This window comes from Haematobia irritans, chromosome 5, assembly GCF_050003625.1.
Source record: "Haematobia irritans isolate KBUSLIRL chromosome 5, ASM5000362v1, whole genome shotgun sequence".
In the NCBI taxonomy this organism is placed as follows: Eukaryota; Metazoa; Arthropoda; class Insecta; order Diptera; family Muscidae; genus Haematobia; species Haematobia irritans.
The window spans coordinates 46,163,085-46,186,771 of record NC_134401.1 but is presented as its reverse complement, the minus strand read 5'-3'; the positions used below and the strand labels follow the sequence as shown (position 1 = coordinate 46,186,771).

At 33.0% G+C, this 23,687-nt stretch overlaps 3 protein-coding genes across 4 annotated transcripts in view; 2 read left to right on the top strand and 1 right to left on the bottom strand.

Moving 5' to 3' along the window:
• LOC142238061 (tubulin beta-3 chain) overlaps window positions 1–3,829 on the bottom strand; it is a 95,981-nt gene extending 92,152 nt beyond the window's left edge. For both annotated transcript variants that reach the window (XM_075309582.1, XM_075309583.1), the window contains exon 1: window positions 3,433–3,829. In XM_075309582.1, coding sequence (XP_075165697.1) covers window positions 3,433–3,489 — 57 coding nt within the window. In that variant the 5' untranslated portion in view covers window positions 3,490–3,829. The remainder of the gene's footprint in view (window positions 1–3,432) is intronic.
• Window positions 3,830–8,364: 4,535 nt separating this feature from the next.
• On the top strand, window positions 8,365–8,964 carry LOC142239666 (uncharacterized). The gene has a single exon (XM_075311453.1). The coding sequence runs from the start codon at window positions 8,365–8,367 to the stop codon at window positions 8,962–8,964; it is 600 nt and encodes a 199-aa protein (XP_075167568.1).
• Window positions 8,965–9,014: 50 nt separating this feature from the next.
• Window positions 9,015–22,434, top strand: LOC142239665 (uncharacterized). The gene is made up of 3 exons (XM_075311452.1): window positions 9,015–9,388; window positions 21,934–21,994; window positions 22,303–22,434. Exons 1-3 carry the CDS (start codon window positions 9,015–9,017, stop codon window positions 22,432–22,434), a joined length of 567 nt encoding a protein of 188 aa, XP_075167567.1.
• The last annotated feature ends 1,253 nt before the right edge of the window (window positions 22,435–23,687 follow it).

Sequence of the window (23,687 nt, the reverse complement as noted above, 5' to 3'; positions counted from 1 at the left end):
TGACATTTTTATAGAAATAAAATTCCAACAAAAAAGAAATAAAATTTTGACAGAATTTTCTGTTGAAATAAAATTTTGACAGAATTTTCTATAGAAATTAAATTTTGAAAAATTTTTCTATAGAAATAAAATTCTAACAGAATTTTCTATATAAAGTATAATTTTGATAAAATTTCATAAAAAAAAAATTAAATTTTGACAAAATTTTCTAAAACTAAAATAAAATTTTATTTTATAGAAAATTTTGTCAACATTTTATTTCTATAGAAAATTTTGATAAAATTTTATTTCTATAGAAAATTGTGTCAAAAATTTTATTTCTATAGAAAATTTTGTCAAAATTTTATTTCTACAGAAAATTTTGTCAAAATTTTATTTCTACAGAAAATTTTGTCAAAATTTTATTTCTATAGAAAATTTTAACGAAATTCAATAGAAAACAAGTATATACGGCCATAAGTTCGGCCAGGCCGAATCTTATGTACCCTCCACAATGGATTGCATAGAAACTTGTACCAAAGACTGTCATCCACAACCGAATTACTTGGGTTGAGGTAACACTTACCGATGGCAAGGTATCTTAAAACTTCTTAACACCATCTTCTCAATTGTATGCTAGTCCATTCGGGGTATATATTAAACAAAAAAAGGCCATTGTTGTTGTTTTTTGATTTCAGCTTAAAACCATGCATTGACTAAACTACAAGTGTAGCTTAACCAACAGAGGAAAAAAATGTTTGTTAAATTTATTTGGGCAAAGCCCTATAGACTGCAAGATGGTTGGATGGACGCACGTTTCGGAATTACCACATTCCTCATCAGCATCCTCTACTTGCAGCAAAACTATCAACCAATTATCAGAATAAATTCAGACAGATCATTAAATCCCACAATGAACCACACTTGAACCTTCCAAAAAAGGTTTTGCATGATAGCCGGCTTATGCCGAAATAAATTCGTACAAACATATCTCTTTTCCTATGCCACAGTCAAATCATCGATTTGAGTGCAAAAGGCCGATTCAATTTGACAAAATTTTCTACAGAATTTTTTGCATGTTTGTTAAAGAACATATACTAGCACCATGTACCAAATTTCTGCCGGATCGGATAAAATTTGCTTCTCTTAGAGGATCCGCAAGCCAAATCGGGAGATCGGTTTATATGGGGGCTATATATAATTATGGATCGATGTGGACCAATTTTTGCATGGTTGTTAAAGACCATAACTAACACCATATACCAAATTTCAGCCGGATCGGATGAAATTTGCTTCTTTTAGAAGCTCCGAAAGCCAAATCGGGGGATCGGTTTATATGTGGGGCTATATATAATTATGGACCGATGTGGACCAATTTTGACATGGTTGTGAGAGACTATATACTAACACCATGTACCAAATTTCGACCGGATCGGACGAATTTTGCTGCTCCAAGAGGCTCCGCAAGCCAAATCTGAGCGTCGGGTTATATGGGGGCTATACGTAAAAGTGGTCCGATATGGCCCATCCATCCGACCTACATCAATAACAACTGCTTGTAGCAAGTTTCAAGTCGATAGCGTGTTTCGTTCGGAAGTTAGCGTGATTTCAACAGAATTTCACCACGACCCAGAATATATATACTTTATGGGGTCTTAGAGCAATATTTCGATGTGGTACAAACGGAATGACAAAGTTAATATACCACCCATCCTATGGTGGAGGGTAAAAAAAATGTGATAAAATAAACTTTTGACAATATTTTCTAAGAAATATATTTTTTTGTTAGTTAAAATTTTCTCCAAATTTTGGTAGATTAATTTTCGAGTGGCAACCTTGGTGACAACACGCAAATTGACATTCCTTCTGCCTTGCCTTTTGTTAATATTGTTATAGTTTGTGAACAAACGAACGGACAAATGCTGCGACAAAAACAAAAACAAATAACTGTGCGAATTACAGAGGAAAAATTAAAAAAAAATAATAACCGAAAACTTTAGCTGTCCGGATTACTGGATAGTCCGGACTATGGAGTATCCGGATTAGAGGGCTTATACTATATTCCAAATTTTTGGTACAATTTCCAAATTAAAATTTTATTTTTGCCATATAAAGATGTATCAATACTTGCGGCGTAAAGTGTGATTTTAGAATTAAAATTTTTATGTTTCCAAACATTTTATTTATTTTTGTTTGCGTGATTTCACAATATGGTAGAGCTCGCAACACCCAATTTAATCATACATGAGATCAATCATCACTTTGATCTCATATATGATCAATCCTTTCTAACCTTCATTTGGTAAATTTTCACATACCACAATTCCCTGTAAATGTCAAATTTCATGTCATAATCAGACAATGATTAATAATTTTTATCAGATGTCACAAAACACAAAATGAGTGCTAATCTTTATTGGAGTTATAAAAAGTGCTAATAATCTGTGACATTTCGCTATAAAATTGACGTATAGATGGCCTTTGTCATATCTCCAACACTTACAAGTAACATTTGGCTGTGTGCGTGTGTGAGTTCAAATGTTAATCATCATTTCCGATTGATAGTGGTTGGGATACAAGATACCTTGGACGGTATCGCAAGGCGAGGCAAGGCATAAGTGTGATACAAAACCGACTGAACCTTTTGTCCAAATTCTTCTAAATCAATTTAAATTGCTTAATTTTCTCTAGATATAAAAAAAATCAGACAATGGACTTGAGGTAGTAGCGTAGTAGCATATTAGGTTGGTGTGCTTAAATTTTCACGTCTCGTTTCTAGATGAGATTTTGTTGAGAATTTTTGTGTAATTGTTCAATTGAGTTGAAAACTCCTTAAAAGATCGCTGTAGACGTACGTAGCCAGAGAATTCATGGCAAACACAAAATTTAAGTTTTGAAATTTTTGGTTTACCCTGACATTGATATTTGTATCAAGTGATGATGTCCAAAACGTAGGGTGGGGGCTGGTAGCCATGGGCCACAGGCTGACATCAGCACCACCACCATCACTCATTGGAACATTTCTGTAAGGAAACTCGTTGCAAACTGGATTCCATGTGGTGTGCTTTTTACTATGGTTCAGTTTTACTTTTTGTTTTTTTCACAATACAATCGCCCATTTAGATTTTGGAGCGCCTTTTTTCAAACAAACGTAAAAAAACTATAATTAAATTCAGAAAAAAATTAAAATTCAATTTGCGAAAAAAAAACACCAAAATACAAAGCAACACCACTTCGACAAATGCCACATTTGAGGCAGATCCCTTCGCCGTTCCCCTTGATCACCAACAAGATCAATAGTTCGCATAACTGCTGATTTTTGCAAAATAAGGAAACCCAACCGCTGCGACTGCGCAAATTCTAAAGAATATGAGAGCTTCTGAAACTCCACTCCATGTCTCCATAGCGACAGGAGATCGTTCCGAAAGAGAGAACGAGAAAAAAGCCACTTACCTTAGCACCGATTTGGTTACCGCATTGACCGGCTTGCAAATGGACGATTTCCCTCATGTTGATATTTAAGGTTTCGAGTTTTTTGGGGGTTTAAAGAAAAAAAGTGATCAAATTTCGTTAGGCGTTTCTTTTTTTTTTTAAACAAGCAAAATTAGCTCAGATTTTAAATCACAGTTTTTGCGAATAAACACTTTTCGTTTGCTTTAAAATTCACAAGAGCGGAAATTTTTGTATAAATCCTTTTCTTCTTTGGTTAATTTTACAGATAAGTTCTGATTCTTGTATTTTAATTTCCACACACAGTCAGCACTCAGAGACAAAAGAGCTAGCTAGAATGCAAGGCAGCCACACACTTGATATCCACTCGACAAGCGAAACTCAACTGATCGCAACGATATGTGCTTTGGTAAAAGAAGCATTTTTGCCGGCTTCATAAATTTCAATGCCCCCATGTTGTTGTTGCTGTTGTTTTTGATGTTGCCACTGTTCTCATCTTCGTTGCCATTCAAGCGTTGTTCGTCGGTTCGTTACTGTTGTGTTGATGGGATTCATACTTCATGCATTGCACACACATCATACCACTACCACAAATGACCGAACTCATTCGTGTATTCATTACGATGTTGTATGAAACGATGACGATGAATGCTTGAACCACAGATAGAATGAACGAACATATTGTGCATTGGGGCAACATGAACAAAAAAAGTCTCCAAAAATATTTTGAATTTAACTGTGGTGGTGTATTTGAGGCTGAGGTTTTCACCAAGTGGTGAATATATCTTTTGGAGAGATTTGTAATATTCATTGCCAGTGTTGCCTGTATTGGGGATTTTCCCCAGAAATTGGGGATATTTTTTCGTGTTGGGGACTTGGGGATTTGATGGGTAATTTCCGTAAATTTGGGGATTTTTTCGAGCAATCGGTTTAATCTTTTTAAACAAAATGTTTTTTTTTTATAGCAAATTTTGTCAAAATTCTATTTCTATGGACAATTTTGTCAAAATTCTATTTCTATGGACAATTGTGTCAAAATTTTATTTCTATAGAAAATTTTGTCAAAATTTTATTTCTATAGAAAAATTTGTCAAAATTTTATTTCTATAGACAATTTTGTCAAAATTCTATTTCTATGGACAATTTTGACAAAATTTTATTTCTATAGAAAATTTTATCAAAATTTTATTTCTATAGAAAAATTTGTCAAAATTTTATTTCTATCGAAAATTTTGTCAACATTTTATTTCTATAGAAAATTTTGTCAAAATTTTATTTCTATGGAAAATTTTGTCAAAATTTTATTTCTATAGAAAATTTTGTCAAAATTTTATTTCTATAGAAAATTTTATCAAAATTTTATTTCTATAGAAAAATTTGTCAAAATTTTATTTCTATAGAAAATTTTGCCAAAATTTTATTTCTATAGAAAAATTTGTCAAAATTTTATTTCTATAGAAAATGTTGTCAAAATTTTATTTTTATACAAAATTTTGTCAAAATTTTATTTCTATAGAAAATTAGTCCAAATTTTATTTCTATAGAAAATTTTGTCAAAATTTTATTTCTATAGAAAATTTTGTCAACATTTTATTTCTATAGAAAATTTTGTCAAAATTTTATTTCTATAGAAAATTTCGTAAAAATTTAATTTCTATCGAAATTTTATTTCTATAGAAAATTTCGTCAAAATTTAATTTCTATCGAAAAATTTTGTCAAAATTTTGTTTCTATAGAAAATTTTGTCAAAATTTTGTTTCTATAGAAAATTTTGTCAAAACTTTATTTTTATAGAAAATTTTGTCAAAACTTTATTTCTGTAGAAAATTTTGTCAAAATTTTATTTCTATAGAAAATTTTGTCAAAATGTTATTTTTATAGAAAATTTTGTCAAAATTTTATATCTATAGAAAATTTTGTCAAAATTTTATTTCTATAGAAAAATTTTGTCAAAATTTTATTTCTATAGAAAATTTGTCAAAATTTTATTTCTATAGAAAATTTTGTTAAAATTTTATTTATATAGAAAATTTTGTCAAAATTTTATTTTTATAGAAAATTTTGTCAAAATTTTATTTCTATAGAAAATTTTGTCAAAATTTTACTTCTATAGAAAATTTTGTAAAAATTTTATTTCTATAGAAAATTTGTCCAACATTTATTTCTATAGAAAATTTTGTCAAAATTTTATTTCTATAGAAATTTTTGTCAACATTTTATTTTGATAGAAAATTTTGTCAAAATTTTATTTTTATAGAAAATTTTGTCAAAATTTTATTTTTATAGAAAATTTTGTCAAAATTTTGTTTCTATAGAAAATTTTGTCAAAATTTTACGTCTTTACAAAATTTAGTCAAAATTTTACTTCTATAGAAAATTTTGTCAACATTTTATTTTTATAGAAAATTTTGTCAAAATTTTATTTCTATAGAAAATTTTGTCAAAATTTTACTTCTATAGAAAATTTTGTCAAGAAGTTATTTCTATAGAAAATTTGTCCAACATTTATTTCTATAGAAAATTTTGTCAAAACTTTGTTTCTATAGTAAATTTTGTCAAAATTTTATTTCTATACAAAATTTTGTCAAAATTTTATTTCTATAGAAAATTTTGTTAAAATTTTATTTCTATAGAAAATTTTGTCAAAATTTTATTTCTGTAGAAAGTGTTATCCAAATTTTATTTTTATAGAAAATTTTGTCAAAATTGTATTTATATATAGAACATTTTGACAAAAACATTGTTTGTTACATAGACAATTTTCTCAAATTTTGTGTCTTATATTCATTCATAAATACAAGGAACTCCAAACTCGCATTTTCATATCTCCAGTATTTGGAAGACGATCACCAGTCCCTTGGTGTTGTGGTTATTGTTACCGATTTTCTTCAACAGAGTCTTTTGCTTTATTTTTATTTTCAAAAAAATTTTCAAAAATGTATCGGGGATTTTTGTGAGGAATTTAAATTTAAATTGGGGATTTTTGGGGACGAAAACATCATAATTTGGGGACAAGAGCCAGAAAAATGCTGGCAACACTGTTCATTGCAGTGTTGCGATTGATGTTTGATAGCTTGTAGATATAAGATTGTGTGGTAACTGGGAACTTTTTAGCATAGTGAGCAGTTCGGTGGAGAAATGGATTTTTCCAAAAAAGCCTAGGATATTCCATATGCGAACAAGAATAAGAAGATAAAAATTCCCTCAAAAAGTGGCTTCCTATGAATATTACGTGAGCTTTTCACACAGCGGTAGATGTCTACATTCTCAATGCTTCGCTTCCGAAATTATATCTTGAGAGTTACTTTGAATTGAGAGATTTAAATATATTTTCTTTTATTAGCACAATTTAATTTGTATACCCTGCACTACATAGTGGTTCCAAATCGCTGTTTTTATCTGGAAATAATTCTGCAAATTTTGATAAAAAGCTTTCACACAAAATTATGTTGTTATGATTAGGTTTACATTTCCCTTAAGTTTGCAAATTTATGGGTCCCTAGTGGGTCTACGGGCTGACCTGTAGGCGTTGAAAGTTGGTCACCTCGGGGGGTATGAAATTTTGTTCTAGCTGTCAACTCCGCAATTATGAACAATTTCGATGATTTTTTGTTTGCGGGATAGAACTTGTAAAACCTTTCAAAAAAGTTCACGTGCGTGTGCGAATATATTTTATAGTTTGCGAGATATGTGCCCCACAATTTATTTATTTATTTTTATACCCTTCACCATAGGATGGGGGGTATATCAACTTTGTCATTACCTTTGTAACACATCGAAATATTGCTCTAAGACCCCATAAAGTATATATATTCTGGGTCGTGGTGATATTCTGAGTCAGTCTAAGAATGTCCGTTCGTCCGTCTGTCTATTGAAATCACACTAACTTCCGAAATTGAAACTTGGCATAAGTAGTTTTTATTGATGTAGGTCGGATGGTATTGCAAATGGGCCATATCGGACCCCTTTTACGTATAGCCCCCATATAAACCGACCCCTAGATTTGGCTTGAGGATCCTCTTGGAGGCGCAAAATTCATCCGATCCGGTTGAAATTTGGTACGTGGTGTTAGTATAGGGTCTCTAACAACCATCCAAAACTTGGGCCATATCGGTTCACAATTATATATAGCCCCCATATAAACCGATTCCCAGATTTGACTTCCGGAGCCTCTTGGAGGAGCAAAATTCGTCCGATTGGGTTGAAATTTGGTACGTGGTGTTAGTATATGGTCTCTAATAACCATGCAAAAATTGGTCCATATCGGTCCATAATTATATATAGCCCCCATATAAACCGATCCCCAGATTTGAACTCCGGAGCCTCTTAGGTTAGGTTAAGGTACGGTTGAAATTTGTTACATTTCGCTAGTATATGGCCGGTAACAGCCATGCAGAAATTGGTCCATATCGGCCTATAGTTATATATAGCCGATCGCCAATCACACAAAAATTGGTCCATATCGCCAAAAATAATCTACCAACATTTTATTTCTATAGAAAATTTTATTACTATAGAGAATTTTGTCACAATTTTACTTCTATAGAAAATTTTGTCAAATTTTTTTTTTTTTTTTTTTATAGAAAATTTTGTCAAAATTTTATTACTATAGAAAATTTTGTCAAAATTTTATTACTATAGAAAATTTTGTCAAAATTTTACTTCTATAGAAAATTTTGTCAAAATTGTATTTCTATAGAAAATTTTGTCAAAATTTTATTTTTATAGAAAATTTTGTCAAAATTTTATTTCTATAGAAAATTTTGTCTGTTTGTGAATAAGACGGAGAAAGACATACCGAGAGAAGTGCAGTGGATTCTCTCACTAGGTCCAAAACATGCTCTCCCGCACACCAATAAAACTTTCCCACTATTACAAGTTATCGCCGAAGGAGAAGATTGTGTACAGACAATTGTGAGTAGAGAGGAATAAGAGATGGCGAGAACAAAATTGACAACGTTGATAGACGATCATTTACGAAAATCGCAAATGAGCTTGAGAGATAAATACATATCAAGCACAGTGTTCCAGACACGACAATATTTAAAGGAAAATGATGACATTCTAATTCTTCGTGCTGACAAAGGGGGAAAAACGGTTGCTATGAACAAAATTGACTATGACTTAAAGATGAAAGAAATATTACAAGATATATGCACATATAAGCGAATAAAAATTGATCCCACCTCTAGACTCAAATTAGTGGAGACACTTTACAATCTCAATATTATTACTGAACAAGAGAAGAACAAATTGACAAGCAGGACCGCAATAGCACCAAGGATTTACGGGCTTCCAAAAATACATAAGGATGGCACACCATTGAGACCCATTTGTTCTTCGATAAATTCGCCATCGTATAATTTATGTAAATACATAGTAGGTATACTAAGAAATATTACACTTGACTCAAAATATAATGTGAAGGACTCGGTAGATTTTAAGTCAAGATTGGAAAATTTTACGATTCAAGATGATGAAGTTTTAATATCCTTGACGTGGTGTCATTATTTCCAAGCATTCCGGAAAAACTAGCAATTCAGACGATTGAAAGAAAATGGACCACAATTAAGCAGTATACAAACATGACGAAGGATTTATTTATAGATTTAATTACATTTTGCATTAAAGACACCAGATATTTTAAATTCGAGGACAAGATTTATGAGCAGTTAAAAGGTATGCTCATGGGTTCCCCCGCTTCACCAATTGTAGCAGACATTATTATGGAGGAACTTTTTGATGACGTATTTAAAAATATCACAAAACCACCGATTTTAACTAAATACGTTGATGACATCTTCGCAATCATCAAGGCATCAGAAGTCGACGAAACATTAAAGGCCTTAAACTCATATAATAGACAAATTCAATTCACGAAGGAATTAGAACAGGACAATAGACATAGACAAGGAAACCAACTGAGACTAAATTGGTACCAAAAACCAACGGCCTCGGGGTGACTGCTTAATTTTTACTCTAAGCACAATAAACGTATAATAATCAATACCGCGACAAATTTCATACGAAGGATATTTAATATTAGTGATCCAGAATTTCATTCTGAAAATGAAGATAAAATTGAACGAATTCTCCAAGACAACAATTTCCCACAACGAACGATATTTCAACTTTTATCGAAAGTAAAAGCCAACCAGCATAACAAACAAAACTTGACTAATGATAAGGATTCAAAATTATACAAACCAGTGACGTATATACCAAACTTCTCCGAGAGACTGTGCAAGTCTAATATATACAATAAAGAAAAATACCAACTCGCGTTAAAAACTACTAATACAGTAAACGGATGAAGACCAACACAACGTAGTATATAAGATAAAATGCAACGGTGACAAATCCAACTTATGCCAAAAGACATATATTGGTACAACAATGACAAAATTAAAAATAAGATTGTCTTCACATAAATCGGATTTAAAAACAACAGACAAGCCAATGGAACAAAAAACAGCACTTGCGGCCCACTGTACTTTGACTGGTCACAAACCTAACTTAAACGACGTAGAAATCCTAAGCAAGGAAAACAACTACAGACGAAGATTTACTCTGGAGATGTTACACATCATTAACACTCCAATTAACGAGAGAATAAATTATAAGAAAGATATTGAGAACTGCGCGAGAATATATCGGCATACGATACAATTTTGTAATTTGTAGCCTTGAAAACGGTTCTGACGAAGTCAACCGAAATATCGGAAAATAAAAATACAAGAAACCAACAATTTCAAGTTTAATTTATAGACCTATAGCCGAGATTATGAGATAAAAAATAATAAAAATTAAAATAAAAAGGTCAACAATATCAACAACAAATTTTATTTCTATAGAAAATTTTCTCAAAATTTTATTTCTATAGAAAATTTTGTCAAAATTTTATTTCTAAAGAAATCATGGTGGAGGGTACACAAAATTCCACCTGGCCGAACTTACGGCCGTATATATTTACTTGATTTTTTTTTCAAAAATTTAATAAAGTGGGGCAAGAATTTGAACCAAGAAGCACCATTTTTGGGCGGATCCCTTTTTTCTTTTATAAACTGCATTCCTACAAAATTCTACGCATTGTGTACCTATGGGGTTTAAATTAAAAGTTGTAGTCTCCACAATTTGGAATTTCAAAAATACCTATTTTTGACTATTTTTTAGGAAAGGGTGTACGTGCCCTTTCCTAAAAAATCTTTACCGATTTTTGACTATTTTTTAGGAAAGGGCACGTACATTTTTTCTTTCTTAATATTTTTTTCCACATTTTCCACAATTTATTTGATTTTTTCTCATAGAACACCAACTGAGGGTACGTCTTAAGCTTTTATCGAACGAGAACGTATATATCTTAAACGATTTCAACCAAATTTGGCACACATTTTCAAGGTAGTAATTTTACCCACAGTGCAAAATTTCAAGTAAATCGGACTGAAATTTTGTCTCCCGGTGGTCACATTTAATCAAAATCGGTCGTAAGATATATATGGGAGCTATATCTAAATCTAAAATAAAATCTATTTTAGATTTAGATATAGCTCCCATATATATCAAATTCAAATTAGTCTGTCAGCTGTTAGACAAGCGGCTTAGAAATAATAGCAAGTTGAAGTTGGTTCCAATACATGCCAGCCACCCCGTATATGTACACCCTAAGTAGAAATATTTTCTTTAAAAATACTTCAGATTTACTATATGTCTAATACATATGTATCGCTTCATAATGTTATTCTAAGCAGCGGGAGCGGAGCGGAAAAAATTGGCCACTTTGAATCCCTGCTTATGACTCAAATCCATGGTGGAGGTTATATGACGACTGAACTTAGTTCGGTTCTTACCTTTTCTATTCAAATATTTTATACATTCATTATATAATCGGGAAAAAGAGTTCTACAATGCAATAGAATTTCTACAGAGGATGACACCATTTATTTTTTATTACCCGCCTAAGGTATTAAAATTAAAATTTATTGATGTTATTTCGTTTCTGTAAAGTTGTTGTTCCATTTTGACAAATTTCCATTTCAGGAACAATTACCCCATAGGAAAGGCAAATTACAAAAAAAAAAAAAATAAACAAGAAAAACAACGAACTGCAGCAGGGAAGATTGTCGACCACAAAGTGAAGATAGTTCAACATTAAACCAAACACTTGTGATGCAGACTAAAAACTAAAATATGTATAATACACCGTTGAAAAATTAAATATGGTAATAACAATATGGAGAATAATATTAGGTGAGCTGTTTGGAGATTAAAGTCATATGCCGAAGTCCCAGGATTCTAATATCGGCATACCGATAAATATACACGCAGATAAGGTATATGATAACCTTCTCTGCGTGTATATCTATCAATAATTATATATAGCCCCCATATAAACCGATCCCACAAATTTTACTTGCGGAGCCTCTAAGAGAAGCAAATTTCATCCGATCCGGCTGAAATTTGGTACATGGTGTTAGTATATGGTCTCTAATGACCGTGCAAAAAATGGTCCACATCGGTCAATAATTATATATAGCCCCCATATAAACCGATCACCAGATTTGACCTCCGGAGCCTCTTGAAAGACCAAAATTCATCTGATTCAGTTGAAATTTGGTACGTGGTGTTAATATATGGCCTGAAACACCCATGCAAAAATTGGTCGAAATCGGTCCACAATTATATATAGCTCCCATATAAACCGATCCCCAGATTTGACGTCCGGAGCCCCTTGGAAGAGCAAAATTCATCCGATTCGGTTGAAATTTGGTACGTGATGTTAGTATATGTTATCCAACAACCATGCAGGAATTGGTTCATATCAGTCATATAATTATATATAGCCCCCATATAAACCGATCCCCAGATTTGACCTCAGGTTCCTTTTGCAGAAGCAAAATTCATCCGATCTGGTGGAATTTTGGTACTACCACCACGGTAGTATATGATATTTAACAACCATGCCAAAAGTGGTCCATATCAGTCCATAATCATATATAGCCACCATATAAACCGATCCCGAGATTTGTTTTTGGAGCCTCTTGGAGGATCAAATTTCATTCGAGTCAGTTGAAGTTTGGTACATTGTGCTAGTATATGGCCGTTAACAACCATGCCTAACTAGGTCCATATCGGCCTATAGTTATATATAGCCCTCAGATAAATCGATCCCCAATCACACAAGGTTAGGTTAGGTTAGGTTAAAGTGGCAGCCCGATTAAATTTCAGGCTCACTTAGACTATTCAGTCCATTGTGATACCACATTTAACTAAAAGTACCTATTACATATGGGCACTTCTAGTCTTAACCACTGAACCTTCTCTATTATTTACTTTTGTGGAACCAACCAGATTGCTTCAAAAACATTAACAAACTGCTTAAGTTAACGTTTTCCAGGTCCGCCAGTAATCTAAAGCTATATGCTCCTAAAATTCGCTTACGCCTTACACAAAAAGCAGGACACTCACACAAGAGGTGTTTCATTGATTCCTTTTCCTCCACGTCATGACAGCTTATACAATAGTCATTATACTTCGCACCTATAGTTTTTGCAAATTCGCCTATCAGGCAGCGACCCGTTATAGCAGATATCAGGAGTGCTATCTGACACCTTGAGAACACTAGCATATCTAGTGTGCGGTTTAAGTTTAAATGGGGCCATATTTGCCTGGTGTCGTTACAACCCTTGCAATTCTCCCATCGAATATTGGCCATCATAACAGCCTTCGCACGCAGTAAGAGCTTGCAGGTGGCCAGAGTCATATCAACAGATTCTAGTTCCCCTGGAATATGTAAGGTAGTTCCTAGCCTTGCTAACACATCTGCTTCGCAGTTCCCCGGTATGTTCCTATGGCCAGGCACCCATATTAGGTGAATATTGTACTGCTCAGCCATCTCGTTGAGAGATTTGCGGCAGTCTATGACCTAACCTAACCTATATATTAATGCCAATATTTGTTGGAACATTACTTTTCAGCAGCGTTGCCAGAATTGTTTCACCAAAAACCGCTAGATTTGTCCAAAAAACTAGCCAAAAAAAGCTAAAAAATGTTAAAAAAATAGCTAGAAACAAGTATATACGGCCGTAAGTTCGGCCAGGCCGAATCTTATGTACCCTCCACCATGGATTGCGTAGGAACTTCTACTAAAGGCTGTCATCCACAATCGAATTACTTGGGTTGCGATAACACTTGCCGATGGCAAGGTATCGTAAAACTTTTTAACACTGTCTTCTAAATTGTAAGTTAGCCCATACGGGGTATATATTAAACAAAAAAAGGCCGATTAAATACGTATATAATCTAGTTTGACAAAATTTTCTATAGAAATAAAATTTTGACAAAATTTTCTATAGAAATGAAACCTTGACAAAATTTTCTATAGAAATAAAATTTTGACAAAATTTTCTATAGAAATAAAAATTTGACAAAATTTTCTATAGAAATAAAAACTTGACAAAATTTTCTATAGAAATAAAATGTTGACAAAATTTTCTATGGAAGTAAAATGTTGACAAAATTTTCTATAGCAATACAATTTTGACAAAAATATCTATAGAAATAAAATGTTGACAAAATATTGTATAGAAATAAAATTTTGACAAAATTTTGTATAGAAATAAAATGTTGAAAAAATTTTCTACAGAAATAATTTTTTTACAAAATTTTCTATAGAAATAAAATTTTGACAAACATTTCTATAGAAATAAACTTTTGACAAAACTTTCTATAGAAATGAAATTTTAACAAAACTTTCTATAGTAATAAAATTTGACAAAATTTTCTATGGAAATAAAGTTTAGGTAGATTACAAAATTTTCTATAGAAATAAAATTTTGACAAAATTTTCTATGGAAATAAAATTTTGACAAACATTTGTATAGAAATAAACTTTTGACAAAACTTTCTATAGAAATGAAATTTTGACAAAACTTTCTATAGTAATAAAATTTGACAAAATTTTCTATGGAAATAAAGTTTTGGTAGATTATTTTTGGCGATATGGACCAATTTTTGTGTAATAAGTCATCGGCTATATATAACTAAAGACCGATATGGACCAATTTTTACATGGCTGTTAGAGGCCATATATTGACAAAATGTACCAAATTTCAACCGTATCGGATGACTTTTGCTCCTCCAAGAGGTTCCGGACGTCAAATCTGGGGACGGTTTATATGGGAACTATATATAATTATGGACCGATATGGACCAATTTTTGCATGGTTGTTAGAGACCATATACTAACACCATGTACCAAATTTCAACTGGATCGGATGAATTTTGCTCTTCCAAGAGGCTCCGGAGTTCAAATCTGGGGATCGGTTTATATGGGGGCTATATATAATTATGGACCGATATGGACCAATTTTTGCATGGTTGTTAAAAACCATATACTAAGACCACGTACTAAATTTCAACCGGATCGGATGAATTTTGCTCCTCCAAGAGGCTCCGGTGGTCAAATCTGGGGATCGGTTTATATGGGAGCTATATATAATTATGGACCGATATGGACCAATTTTTGCATGGTTGTTAGAGACCATATTCTAACATCAGGTACCAAATATCAATTGGATCGGATGAATTTTGCCCCTCCAAGAGGCTCCGGAGGTCAAATCTGGGGATCGGTTTATATGGGGGCTATATATAATTATGGACCGATATGGACCAATTTTTGCATGGTTGTTAGAGACCGTATACTAAGACCACGTACCAAATTTCAACCGGATCGGATGAATTTTGCTGCTCCGGGAGGCTCCCCAAGCCAAATTTGGGGATCGGTTTATATGGGGGCTATACGTAAACGTGGTCCAATATGGCCCATTTTCAATACCATCCGACCTACATCAATAACAACTACTTGTGCCAAGTTTCAAGTCGATAGCTTGTTTCGTTCGGAAGTTAGCGTGATTTCCACAGACGGACGGACAGCCGGACAGACGGACGAACATGCTTAGATCGACTCAGAATTTCACCACGACCCAGAATATATATACTTTATGGGGTCTTAGAGCAATATTTCGATGTGTTACAAACGGAATGACAAAGTTAATATACCCCCATCCTATGGTGGAGGGTATAAAAAAAGCTATTTTTTTTTTTGTTTCAAAAATCACATTTTTGATTGAAATTTAACAAACTTAATGGCTTTATTTCACTTAAAATGCATATTATTTTAATTGTATTCATTTTATTTTCATTTCTGTGAGACTGTAAGAAAATCTAAGTTATATTAGCTATGTTTGCGTACTCGATACATTTTGATTACTATCACAAATTTTTACTGGAAGTCCTTCGTTTATATTTCCTAGTAAACACATTTTTCCCAATAAACTTGCGATTATCAGCTAGTTAATCATCAACAAGTCCAATATGCGATATATTGCACAATGTCACATAGAACTGCATTAGAAAATATCAATATATTTCGTTTTAACTGAATTAATGATAAAGTCGTGAACGTGTACACCTCCTAATATTACCCAAGAGAATAAAACCCATTCTAACTGTCTTGCAAGTTTATACTGAATAACTTTTATTCGAAAATTTCCCATACAAACCTATTGTTGTCCAATTTTCGTAAATGTAAATCCTTTCCATTAATAAATAGCAGATTTGTTTTGATCTTATCACTACGAATTTTTTTATTGCATTTTTTTATGTTAAAAAAATAATACCACATTCAAAACTTTATTATTAATTTATTTATTATTATTATATAATTTCTATGTTCGGTTCCAAAGATTTTGTACACTAAACCCAGCAAAAACTAGGTAACCACATCTCATTACAATTGACATTACCAGGAGTAAAGCTGTCATTACACGTTGCATTACATTGCGGCGAGTTATAATGACTAACTTGTAATGACAAAAATAAATACTTCTCGGTAATTTTCGAATTGTTATTCTCAAATTTTTAGGCAGTTGTAGTTAATATAATTATTCACATAATCGAGCACTTACATAAAAAATCAAAAAGAATATGTAATGTAACGGTAATTCTGAAGATTTTTCCGTTAGGAATTTTTTATCACAAATATTTCATAATAATTGTGTTTAATGACATTATCATATTATGCTTTAAATAAATGCTTTCTTATACCTCATTCACATTACACTTCCAAAATGCGTTTAAACTAAATTTCAAATGTCATTTGCCTTATAAAAAAGAGACTTAAAATCCACTTTTAGTAGATTTCGAACCTTATGTGAATTGGCTATTGGATATATTGTATCGTAATTCACGAATCCAACTACCTTAAACAACCTACATTTATTTCTATTTTAAGTGTGAAATTAATTTGAGTGTAATCTTATTTAGATTATTTATTAGAATTTTTGTTTATTTATACAATATTCGTCTCTATTCAAGTAGTTCTCCTATTACAGCACCACTCGCCATATTTTGATCCATTGTAATCGGCGATAGAAATCAATATTTTCGAGATTTGGTTGCCTGAGACAATAAGTGGCTATTTTGCAAGTTTTGGTGTATCTACGAATAAGTCATTACATATTAGGTGATTATATGCTTTAAATGCACTACTTATTTTATGGCCGATAGTATGCATGGGAAGAAGTACTTCCCTCCTAGGACATGCGTATGTAAATGTAATCCGAAGCGATGCCAATTAATAAGTGGTTATTAATTTTTAAATAGGCTTACCTACAAGATTACCGGGTAATGAGAGTTTTTGCTGGGAAGATTTTGGTATTGATTCCGAGTCAAATTTGAATTTATTTGTTTTTTTCAGCTTTTTCTTCATGAGCTATCATGCTTTAAAAACGTGCTAACGACAACTTAAATTTCCATATTCAGACTCGACTTTAAGTAGAAATTATTCTATGTTACGTTTTTAAAATAAAATGTTAAAAAAAACTCTTCTATTTTAGAACGCTATTTTGGTTTGTGGTCAAGATACAAAAACTCCACATATTTAAAGCCTATTTCATGTTTCATGAAAAGATACCCATTTGTTAGTTGAATCACTTAACTATAAGGACAAAACGACTTTATCGGCTTTTGGACAAGGAAAACAGTTTATATAAGAGAAATTCACCAATGCTTTATAACCAAAATTCGCGTTCATATTTTAAGGACATGAAATCTTCGGCCTCACGAAAATATTTGTTCAGTGTACAAAGCAATTCACATTTCACAATTCAGATAAAAACGAAGTCTTATCCATATTTCAATAGGAACATGTCAAAAATAAAAAAAAGCCAAAAATAGCTAAAAGGGTCATGAAAAAAAGCCAGAAAAAAAGCTAAAAGCTAAATGAATTTTTTTCCCGCTAAACGTCTTCAAAAAAAGCCAAATCTAGCGGGAAAAAGCTAAATTGGCAACGCTGCTTTTCAGCCAATTCACCACCTCTCTTATTGCCAATATTTCAGCCTGAAAAACACTACAGTGATTAGGTAATCTTTTCGCTATTCGAATTTCCAGATCTTTAGAATATACTCCGAACCCCACTTGTCCATTCAATTTGGAGCCATCAGTATAGAACTCTATATATCTTTTATTCCCCGGGGTCTGTGTACACCACACCTAACTGTTGGGAATAAGCGTTTCAAACTTTTTGTCGAAAAGTGGTTTTGCCACGGTGTAATCCACTACGTTAGGCACATCTGGCATTACTTTGAGGACCGAACTATGACCGTACATTTTTTCCGACCACAGCGATAGCTCGCGCAACCGCACAGCCGTTGTTGCAGCTGACTGATTGGCCAAAATGTCTAAAGGCAATAGATGCAGTATGACATTAAGGGAGTTTGTTCCTGTCTTGCTGAATGCACCTGAGATACACAAGCACGCCATACGCTGAACTTTGTCTAAACTTGTCGGCTGGTGAAGTGCCGGCCACCAGACTACAACACCATATAGCATTATAGGTCTAACTACTGCCGTGTATAGCCAATGCACAATTTTTGGTTTTAGTCCCCACTCTTTTCCTATTGCCTTTTTGCACGAGTACAACGCTACCGTGGCTTTTCTCGCCCTCTCTTCAATATTAAGCCTAAAATTCAGCTTCCTGTCCAAAATAACGCCAAGGTATTTTGCACACTCACCAAAGGGAATTTCAGTACCCCCTAAGGAAATGGGCCTAACCGTGGGAGTTTTGCGATCATTGCAGTACATGACTAGTTCTGTCTTTGCTGGATTTACACCAAGACCATTATCTTTCGCCCATTTCTCAGTCATCCGGAGAGCTCTCTGTATAATATCTCTGATTGTGGATGGGAATTTTCCCCTGACTGCTAGCGCCACATCATCTGCGTATGCCACCACTTTTATCCTTTCTTTTTCAAGGGAAACCAGAAGGTTGTTTATAGCAACATTCCAAAGAAGAGGTGATCGAACTCCTCCTTGGGGAGTGCCTCTGTTCACATACCTTTGTATGTTTGCTTGCCCTAGTGTGGCTGAAATACGTCTCTTTATTAGAAGTTCTTCTAACAGCCTAAGTATACCTGGATCAACATTCAGAGTTGTCAGTCCATTTAATTCGAGCTCGGATGGACATTCGATGTCTAGAAACGCCACGATTGTGTATTCTTTGACAGATAGTGAGCTTTCAATAAAGCTGACTAGTTCATGCAATGCGGTCTCAGTAGACCTGCCCTTCGAGTATGCTTGCTGTCGTTTCGAGAGCAAACTTGAATCCACGCTAGTTCTAAGATACATGTCTATCATCCTCTCCAGGGTCTTAAGTAGGAATGAGGATAAGCTGATTGGTCGGAAATCCTTCGCACTCGAGTGAGAGGCTTTTCCCACTTTAGGTATGAAGACGACTTTTGTTTCCCTCCACTTTTCTGGAATATATGCTAAGTTTACACATCGTTTATATATCACCGTCAACCAGGGGATAATTATTTCAGCCACTGCTTGTAATTCCGCCGGAGTAATTCCATCAGGTCCGGGGGATTTGAATGGTCCAAAGCTATTTAAAGCCCATTTTATTCTAGACTCCGACACAATTTCCTCGATAGGAAATGACCGCTGAGCCTCTGTTACAGCGCCAGAACATGGTTCAACCGTCTGATTTCCAGGGAAGTGTGTGTCCAAAAGTACCTCCAACATCTCCTCACTGGACGTTGTCCAATTTCCCTACGATGTTTTAATGAAACCTGGAGCGGTGTTAGTGGATGGTAGTACCTTCCATAGTCTGGAAGCCTCTGACGTATTCTCAATACTGCTACAGTAATCATCCCAAGAGTTTTGTTGAGACCTTCTCAGTTCTCGTTTATATGCTCTCAGATTCATCTTGTAAGTGTCCCAATCACACAAAAATTGGTACATATCAAGTTCATAATTGTATATAACCCCCATATAAGCGACCCCCATATTTCAATTCGTAATCGATTCGTAATTATTTGTAGACTTACCTATACATACCTTTTTTTTGCCTAATATATATACCACGTATGGACTAACTCACAATTTAGAAAACGATGATAAGAAGTTTTAAGATACCACAACACAATTAATTCGATTGTGGATGACAGTCTTTCGTAGAAGTTTCTGCGCAATCCAATGTGGAGGGTACGTAAGATTCGGCCTGGACGAACTTACGGCCGTATAGACTTGTTGTTTTTTCAAATGTCTATTCTCTTGGTTCCGAATGTCAGTTCTTTTTACTCTGAGTATTCGGAGTAAAGAGAACAGACATTCGGTAAAGTAAATAATATTTAGACTTAAGCATATCAAATTTTTGGCGAAGCCTTATTAACATGCCAAGCACATAGCCAAAACAAATGAACTCATAAAACAGTTTTTCGAATTGCTCTCTTTTGATTTTCTCGCTGTGTTATGTTGATATCTTTCATAGACCTTTTAATACATAGATGAGCCATGGGTGTCAAACGATGTTTGACAGTTCCGAAGATTAAGAATAAACGAGAAAAATAAGAGCACGCTTACAATCTCTTTCGTTTTCCTTTTTGTAGTTTGCCAATTTTACACAAAATTAGAACGTTTATGATGCAATAAATAAATAAATTAAAATAAATAAATAAATTAATATATTAAAAGTTCATATTTGAACAAAAAATTGTGACGAAAATCGCGAAAATACGAAATTTAATTTTCAGCAGCATTGCTCTTTACGAACAATACAAAAGCAAATGCACGAAACTTAATGTTTGGGACTGACTCTTTACGAAAAAATCAAAACGAAATGTCAGAAAATTAATTTTTGGAAGTGACACATTTTTTTTTAAAGAGAATAGTGGATCATCTATGTATTAAAAGGTCTATGTCTTTCATCAACCCTCTCGGTTTCCATCTCTATACTCTCTCTCTCTCTCTGTTGCTCTCTGAATAAAAAAATACTTAAAATTAGTTAGTTTATATATGTTTATATTCACACATATTATTTTTATGAAACATTCATGTCCCAAACATAATATATTCTAACATATTAACATATATGTCCCAAACATTTAATGCTAGTTTAGGAACATTACATTTTTGCACTTAAATATATTGTGTTTAAAAAATTCTGCCCGAAACACATTTTGTTTATATCGGAACATATGAAAAACATATTTTTCTAACAGTGTACGTACAATTTTTGGATACTTTCTCCTTAAACACATTATGTGTAAAAATTATGTACGTACACTGAGAAAAATATTTACGTGATATTAAAGATTACGCAACCTAAATTTTGGGATGCGAAATTTACAAAATATTAAGGACAAATTTCTTTAAAATAATAAAGTTTTAATTAAAATAAAGTTTATAATCTTTGCTTCAAAAGTTTTGTTAATTAAATTTGTAAGGGACCCACTCCGTTAAAGTCGTATGTCTTTGAACTAAGGTTAATTTTCCTTAAAGTAAAAAAAACACATTTTTGATTTAAAGAAATTATCCTTAAATTAACTGAAATATCGAAACTTTAGATTTACGATAAAAACGTTTCAAATATAGGCTAAGACTTATTTTGAGAATTTAGCGTCTTAGGAAAACATTTTTTGCTTTGAAGCATCCGTTATAATTTGGATTTTTAAACTGGCATTTGTTTGTACGTGAGTACCTTTATTAGTAAACCGCGAAAATAGACTGAAAATTTGATAAATGAGATCTGTATCCTAATTTTAATTTTATTGGTCCTAGATTTAAAGCCAGATATATTAGGTCGCTAAAAAATGTCTTTATTTTAAAGAAGCCGCATCTTTGGCTCGGAATCAATACCAAAATCCTTAAGGGAAGGTCAAAATCTTTGGATCCAAGTAAACTTTTTTTGAGTGTATAATTTTAATTATCACGCCAATTTTTTCGTTTTAAATTTTTGAGTTAAAAACTCAAAATTTCCTGTGGACTAAGAGAGAAATTGCCTAGCTCCGTCAATGGGGACCGGGCATGCCTGTTTTTTCAGTGTGAATTTTATAAGTTTTTTTTATGAAATTTTGAAGTCGCTTCTTTCAAATTAGATAAAAATATACCCAACAATCATTCTATACCCACTTCGTTGAACATCTGTCCTGGAAATTAACAGTTCAGGGGAGAACCCGATTTACGTACTACGGCCGTGCGTCACAATTATCCGCTTGATAACGCTATGGTATGTAAAATTGTTTAACATATTCTTAATTAACTTTTATATTTTTGTTGATTTTCATTTGAGAGCAAAGAATAAATATTTTGCAAGCAAAAAGTAAACTTCTCGCGTATCAATGAGTGATGGCCCACACTATGTTAAACTAAACGAAAAACGAATTGTCATTTTTGGAAATTTTGGAGGCTCTTAGTAAAATGTATACGGCGTGCGAATAGAATTTCAAGGCCTCTACTTTGCCTTAGCCTTACCTTAAACAAAACTCCTTGTAGTGTAGATATTATAAATTTTGTCTCCAAAAAACGAAAATACAGACTATGACTAAAATAGAACAACAACGCATCCATCTATCTCAAAATTCAAGAATGCTAGCCGAAATCAACCTACCCAGACTATTGAATCCCAAAATATCCCCACACATATCGGCAGCAAATGCACCAATATAGGTGAGATGATAAACTCCCTGTGCTAACACAAAATGCATCCGACAGATCCACTTGGATGGTTAGATACACTTAAACTCACATACGGATGCGACCACACACACACACACACATGCACACACGCATACATGTAATGAATGTATTTGGAGGAGCATGGCACCATCTCAAACATTCATATACAAGTGTGTACATTATCATTTCAAGTAGGGGCATATTTTGTAGATATTCCCCAAGTTCTGTATCTCGGCTATATGCATGTGATATGCCCTCCCTCCCATTTGCCCTTCCCCACCATCCTTCTTTCTAATCGTGCAACTGATGGCACATCATTTCTATTTTTATAGAAATGTAATGACTTTTCCTGTTTTTCTAATGAAACTCAAACATGAATAGCGAAAGGAAAGTCGAAACCAAGTTCTTCATTTTCTTCACAAGACTATTTTCGCACAAATGAGATTTCTGAATGGTCCCAAAAAAATAAAATATGAACATTACCACAAACGCCCCTATTGCTGACAAATATTCTAATGATTTTCGAGAATAAATATTCCATCGGTCTGTCGGTTTGCTCCATGTTTTGATTTGACTGACAGTTACACCACCTCTACAGGTAAACCAGCTGCTCCTTAATCCACAGCCTTTTCATTCATACATGATGAGATTTGAGAAATTGGTTGATGGTATCTTTCGACAGTGTTCTTAAATATTTTCCAGAATTTCTATTCAACGAAAACTTTGACATTTTAAGGCCATCATTATCCCTATCCATTTTTTGTATATGTTCCTAATGTTACTTTAAATGTGTCCCAAGAGAAAAGAACAATTTTTGTTTTATGGACAATTTTTTCAGAATATTGTGAATGAGTTAAAAGTTCGACAAGAAAAAAATAGTCTTTTCAATTTCAAACTCTTTCCAATTAAATGTCACAAAATAATTGAAAAGAAATAAAAATAGCGGAATGAAAGAAAAAATAAAATTTTCACATCCGCTGGGATTTTAACTGTACATTCCAAATCGCTTTGTTGGAAATAATTCTGCAACTTGTGGGTCCTTAGTGGGTCCAAGGGCTGACCTGTAAGCGTTGAAAGTTAGTCACCTCGGGTATATGAAATTTTGGTTTAACTGCTAAATCCGCAATTATGAACCGATTTCGATGCCCAGAAAAAAAAATTGGAAGTTCTTCCAAAGGCACAACTTTAAAAGCACTTCCAGAAGATGCACTCCCAATGATGTTCTTTATTTTAACTACCTAGGA

Excerpts from the sequence above, each read along its gene's own strand:
- LOC142239665 (XM_075311452.1), top strand. The coding sequence starts at position 9,015 with ATGACGAAGGATTTATTTATAGATTTAATTACATTTTGCATTAAAGAC. Across the intron at positions 9,389-21,933 it reads CAAAAACCAACGGCCTCGGG|GGGAGAACCCGATTTACGTA; the intron begins GTGACTGCTTAA and ends TTAACAGTTCAG. Across the intron at positions 21,995-22,302 it reads ATCCGCTTGATAACGCTATG|ACTATGACTAAAATAGAACA; the intron begins GTATGTAAAATT and ends ACGAAAATACAG.
- LOC142239666 (XM_075311453.1), top strand. The coding sequence starts at position 8,365 with ATGGCGAGAACAAAATTGACAACGTTGATAGACGATCATTTACGAAAA.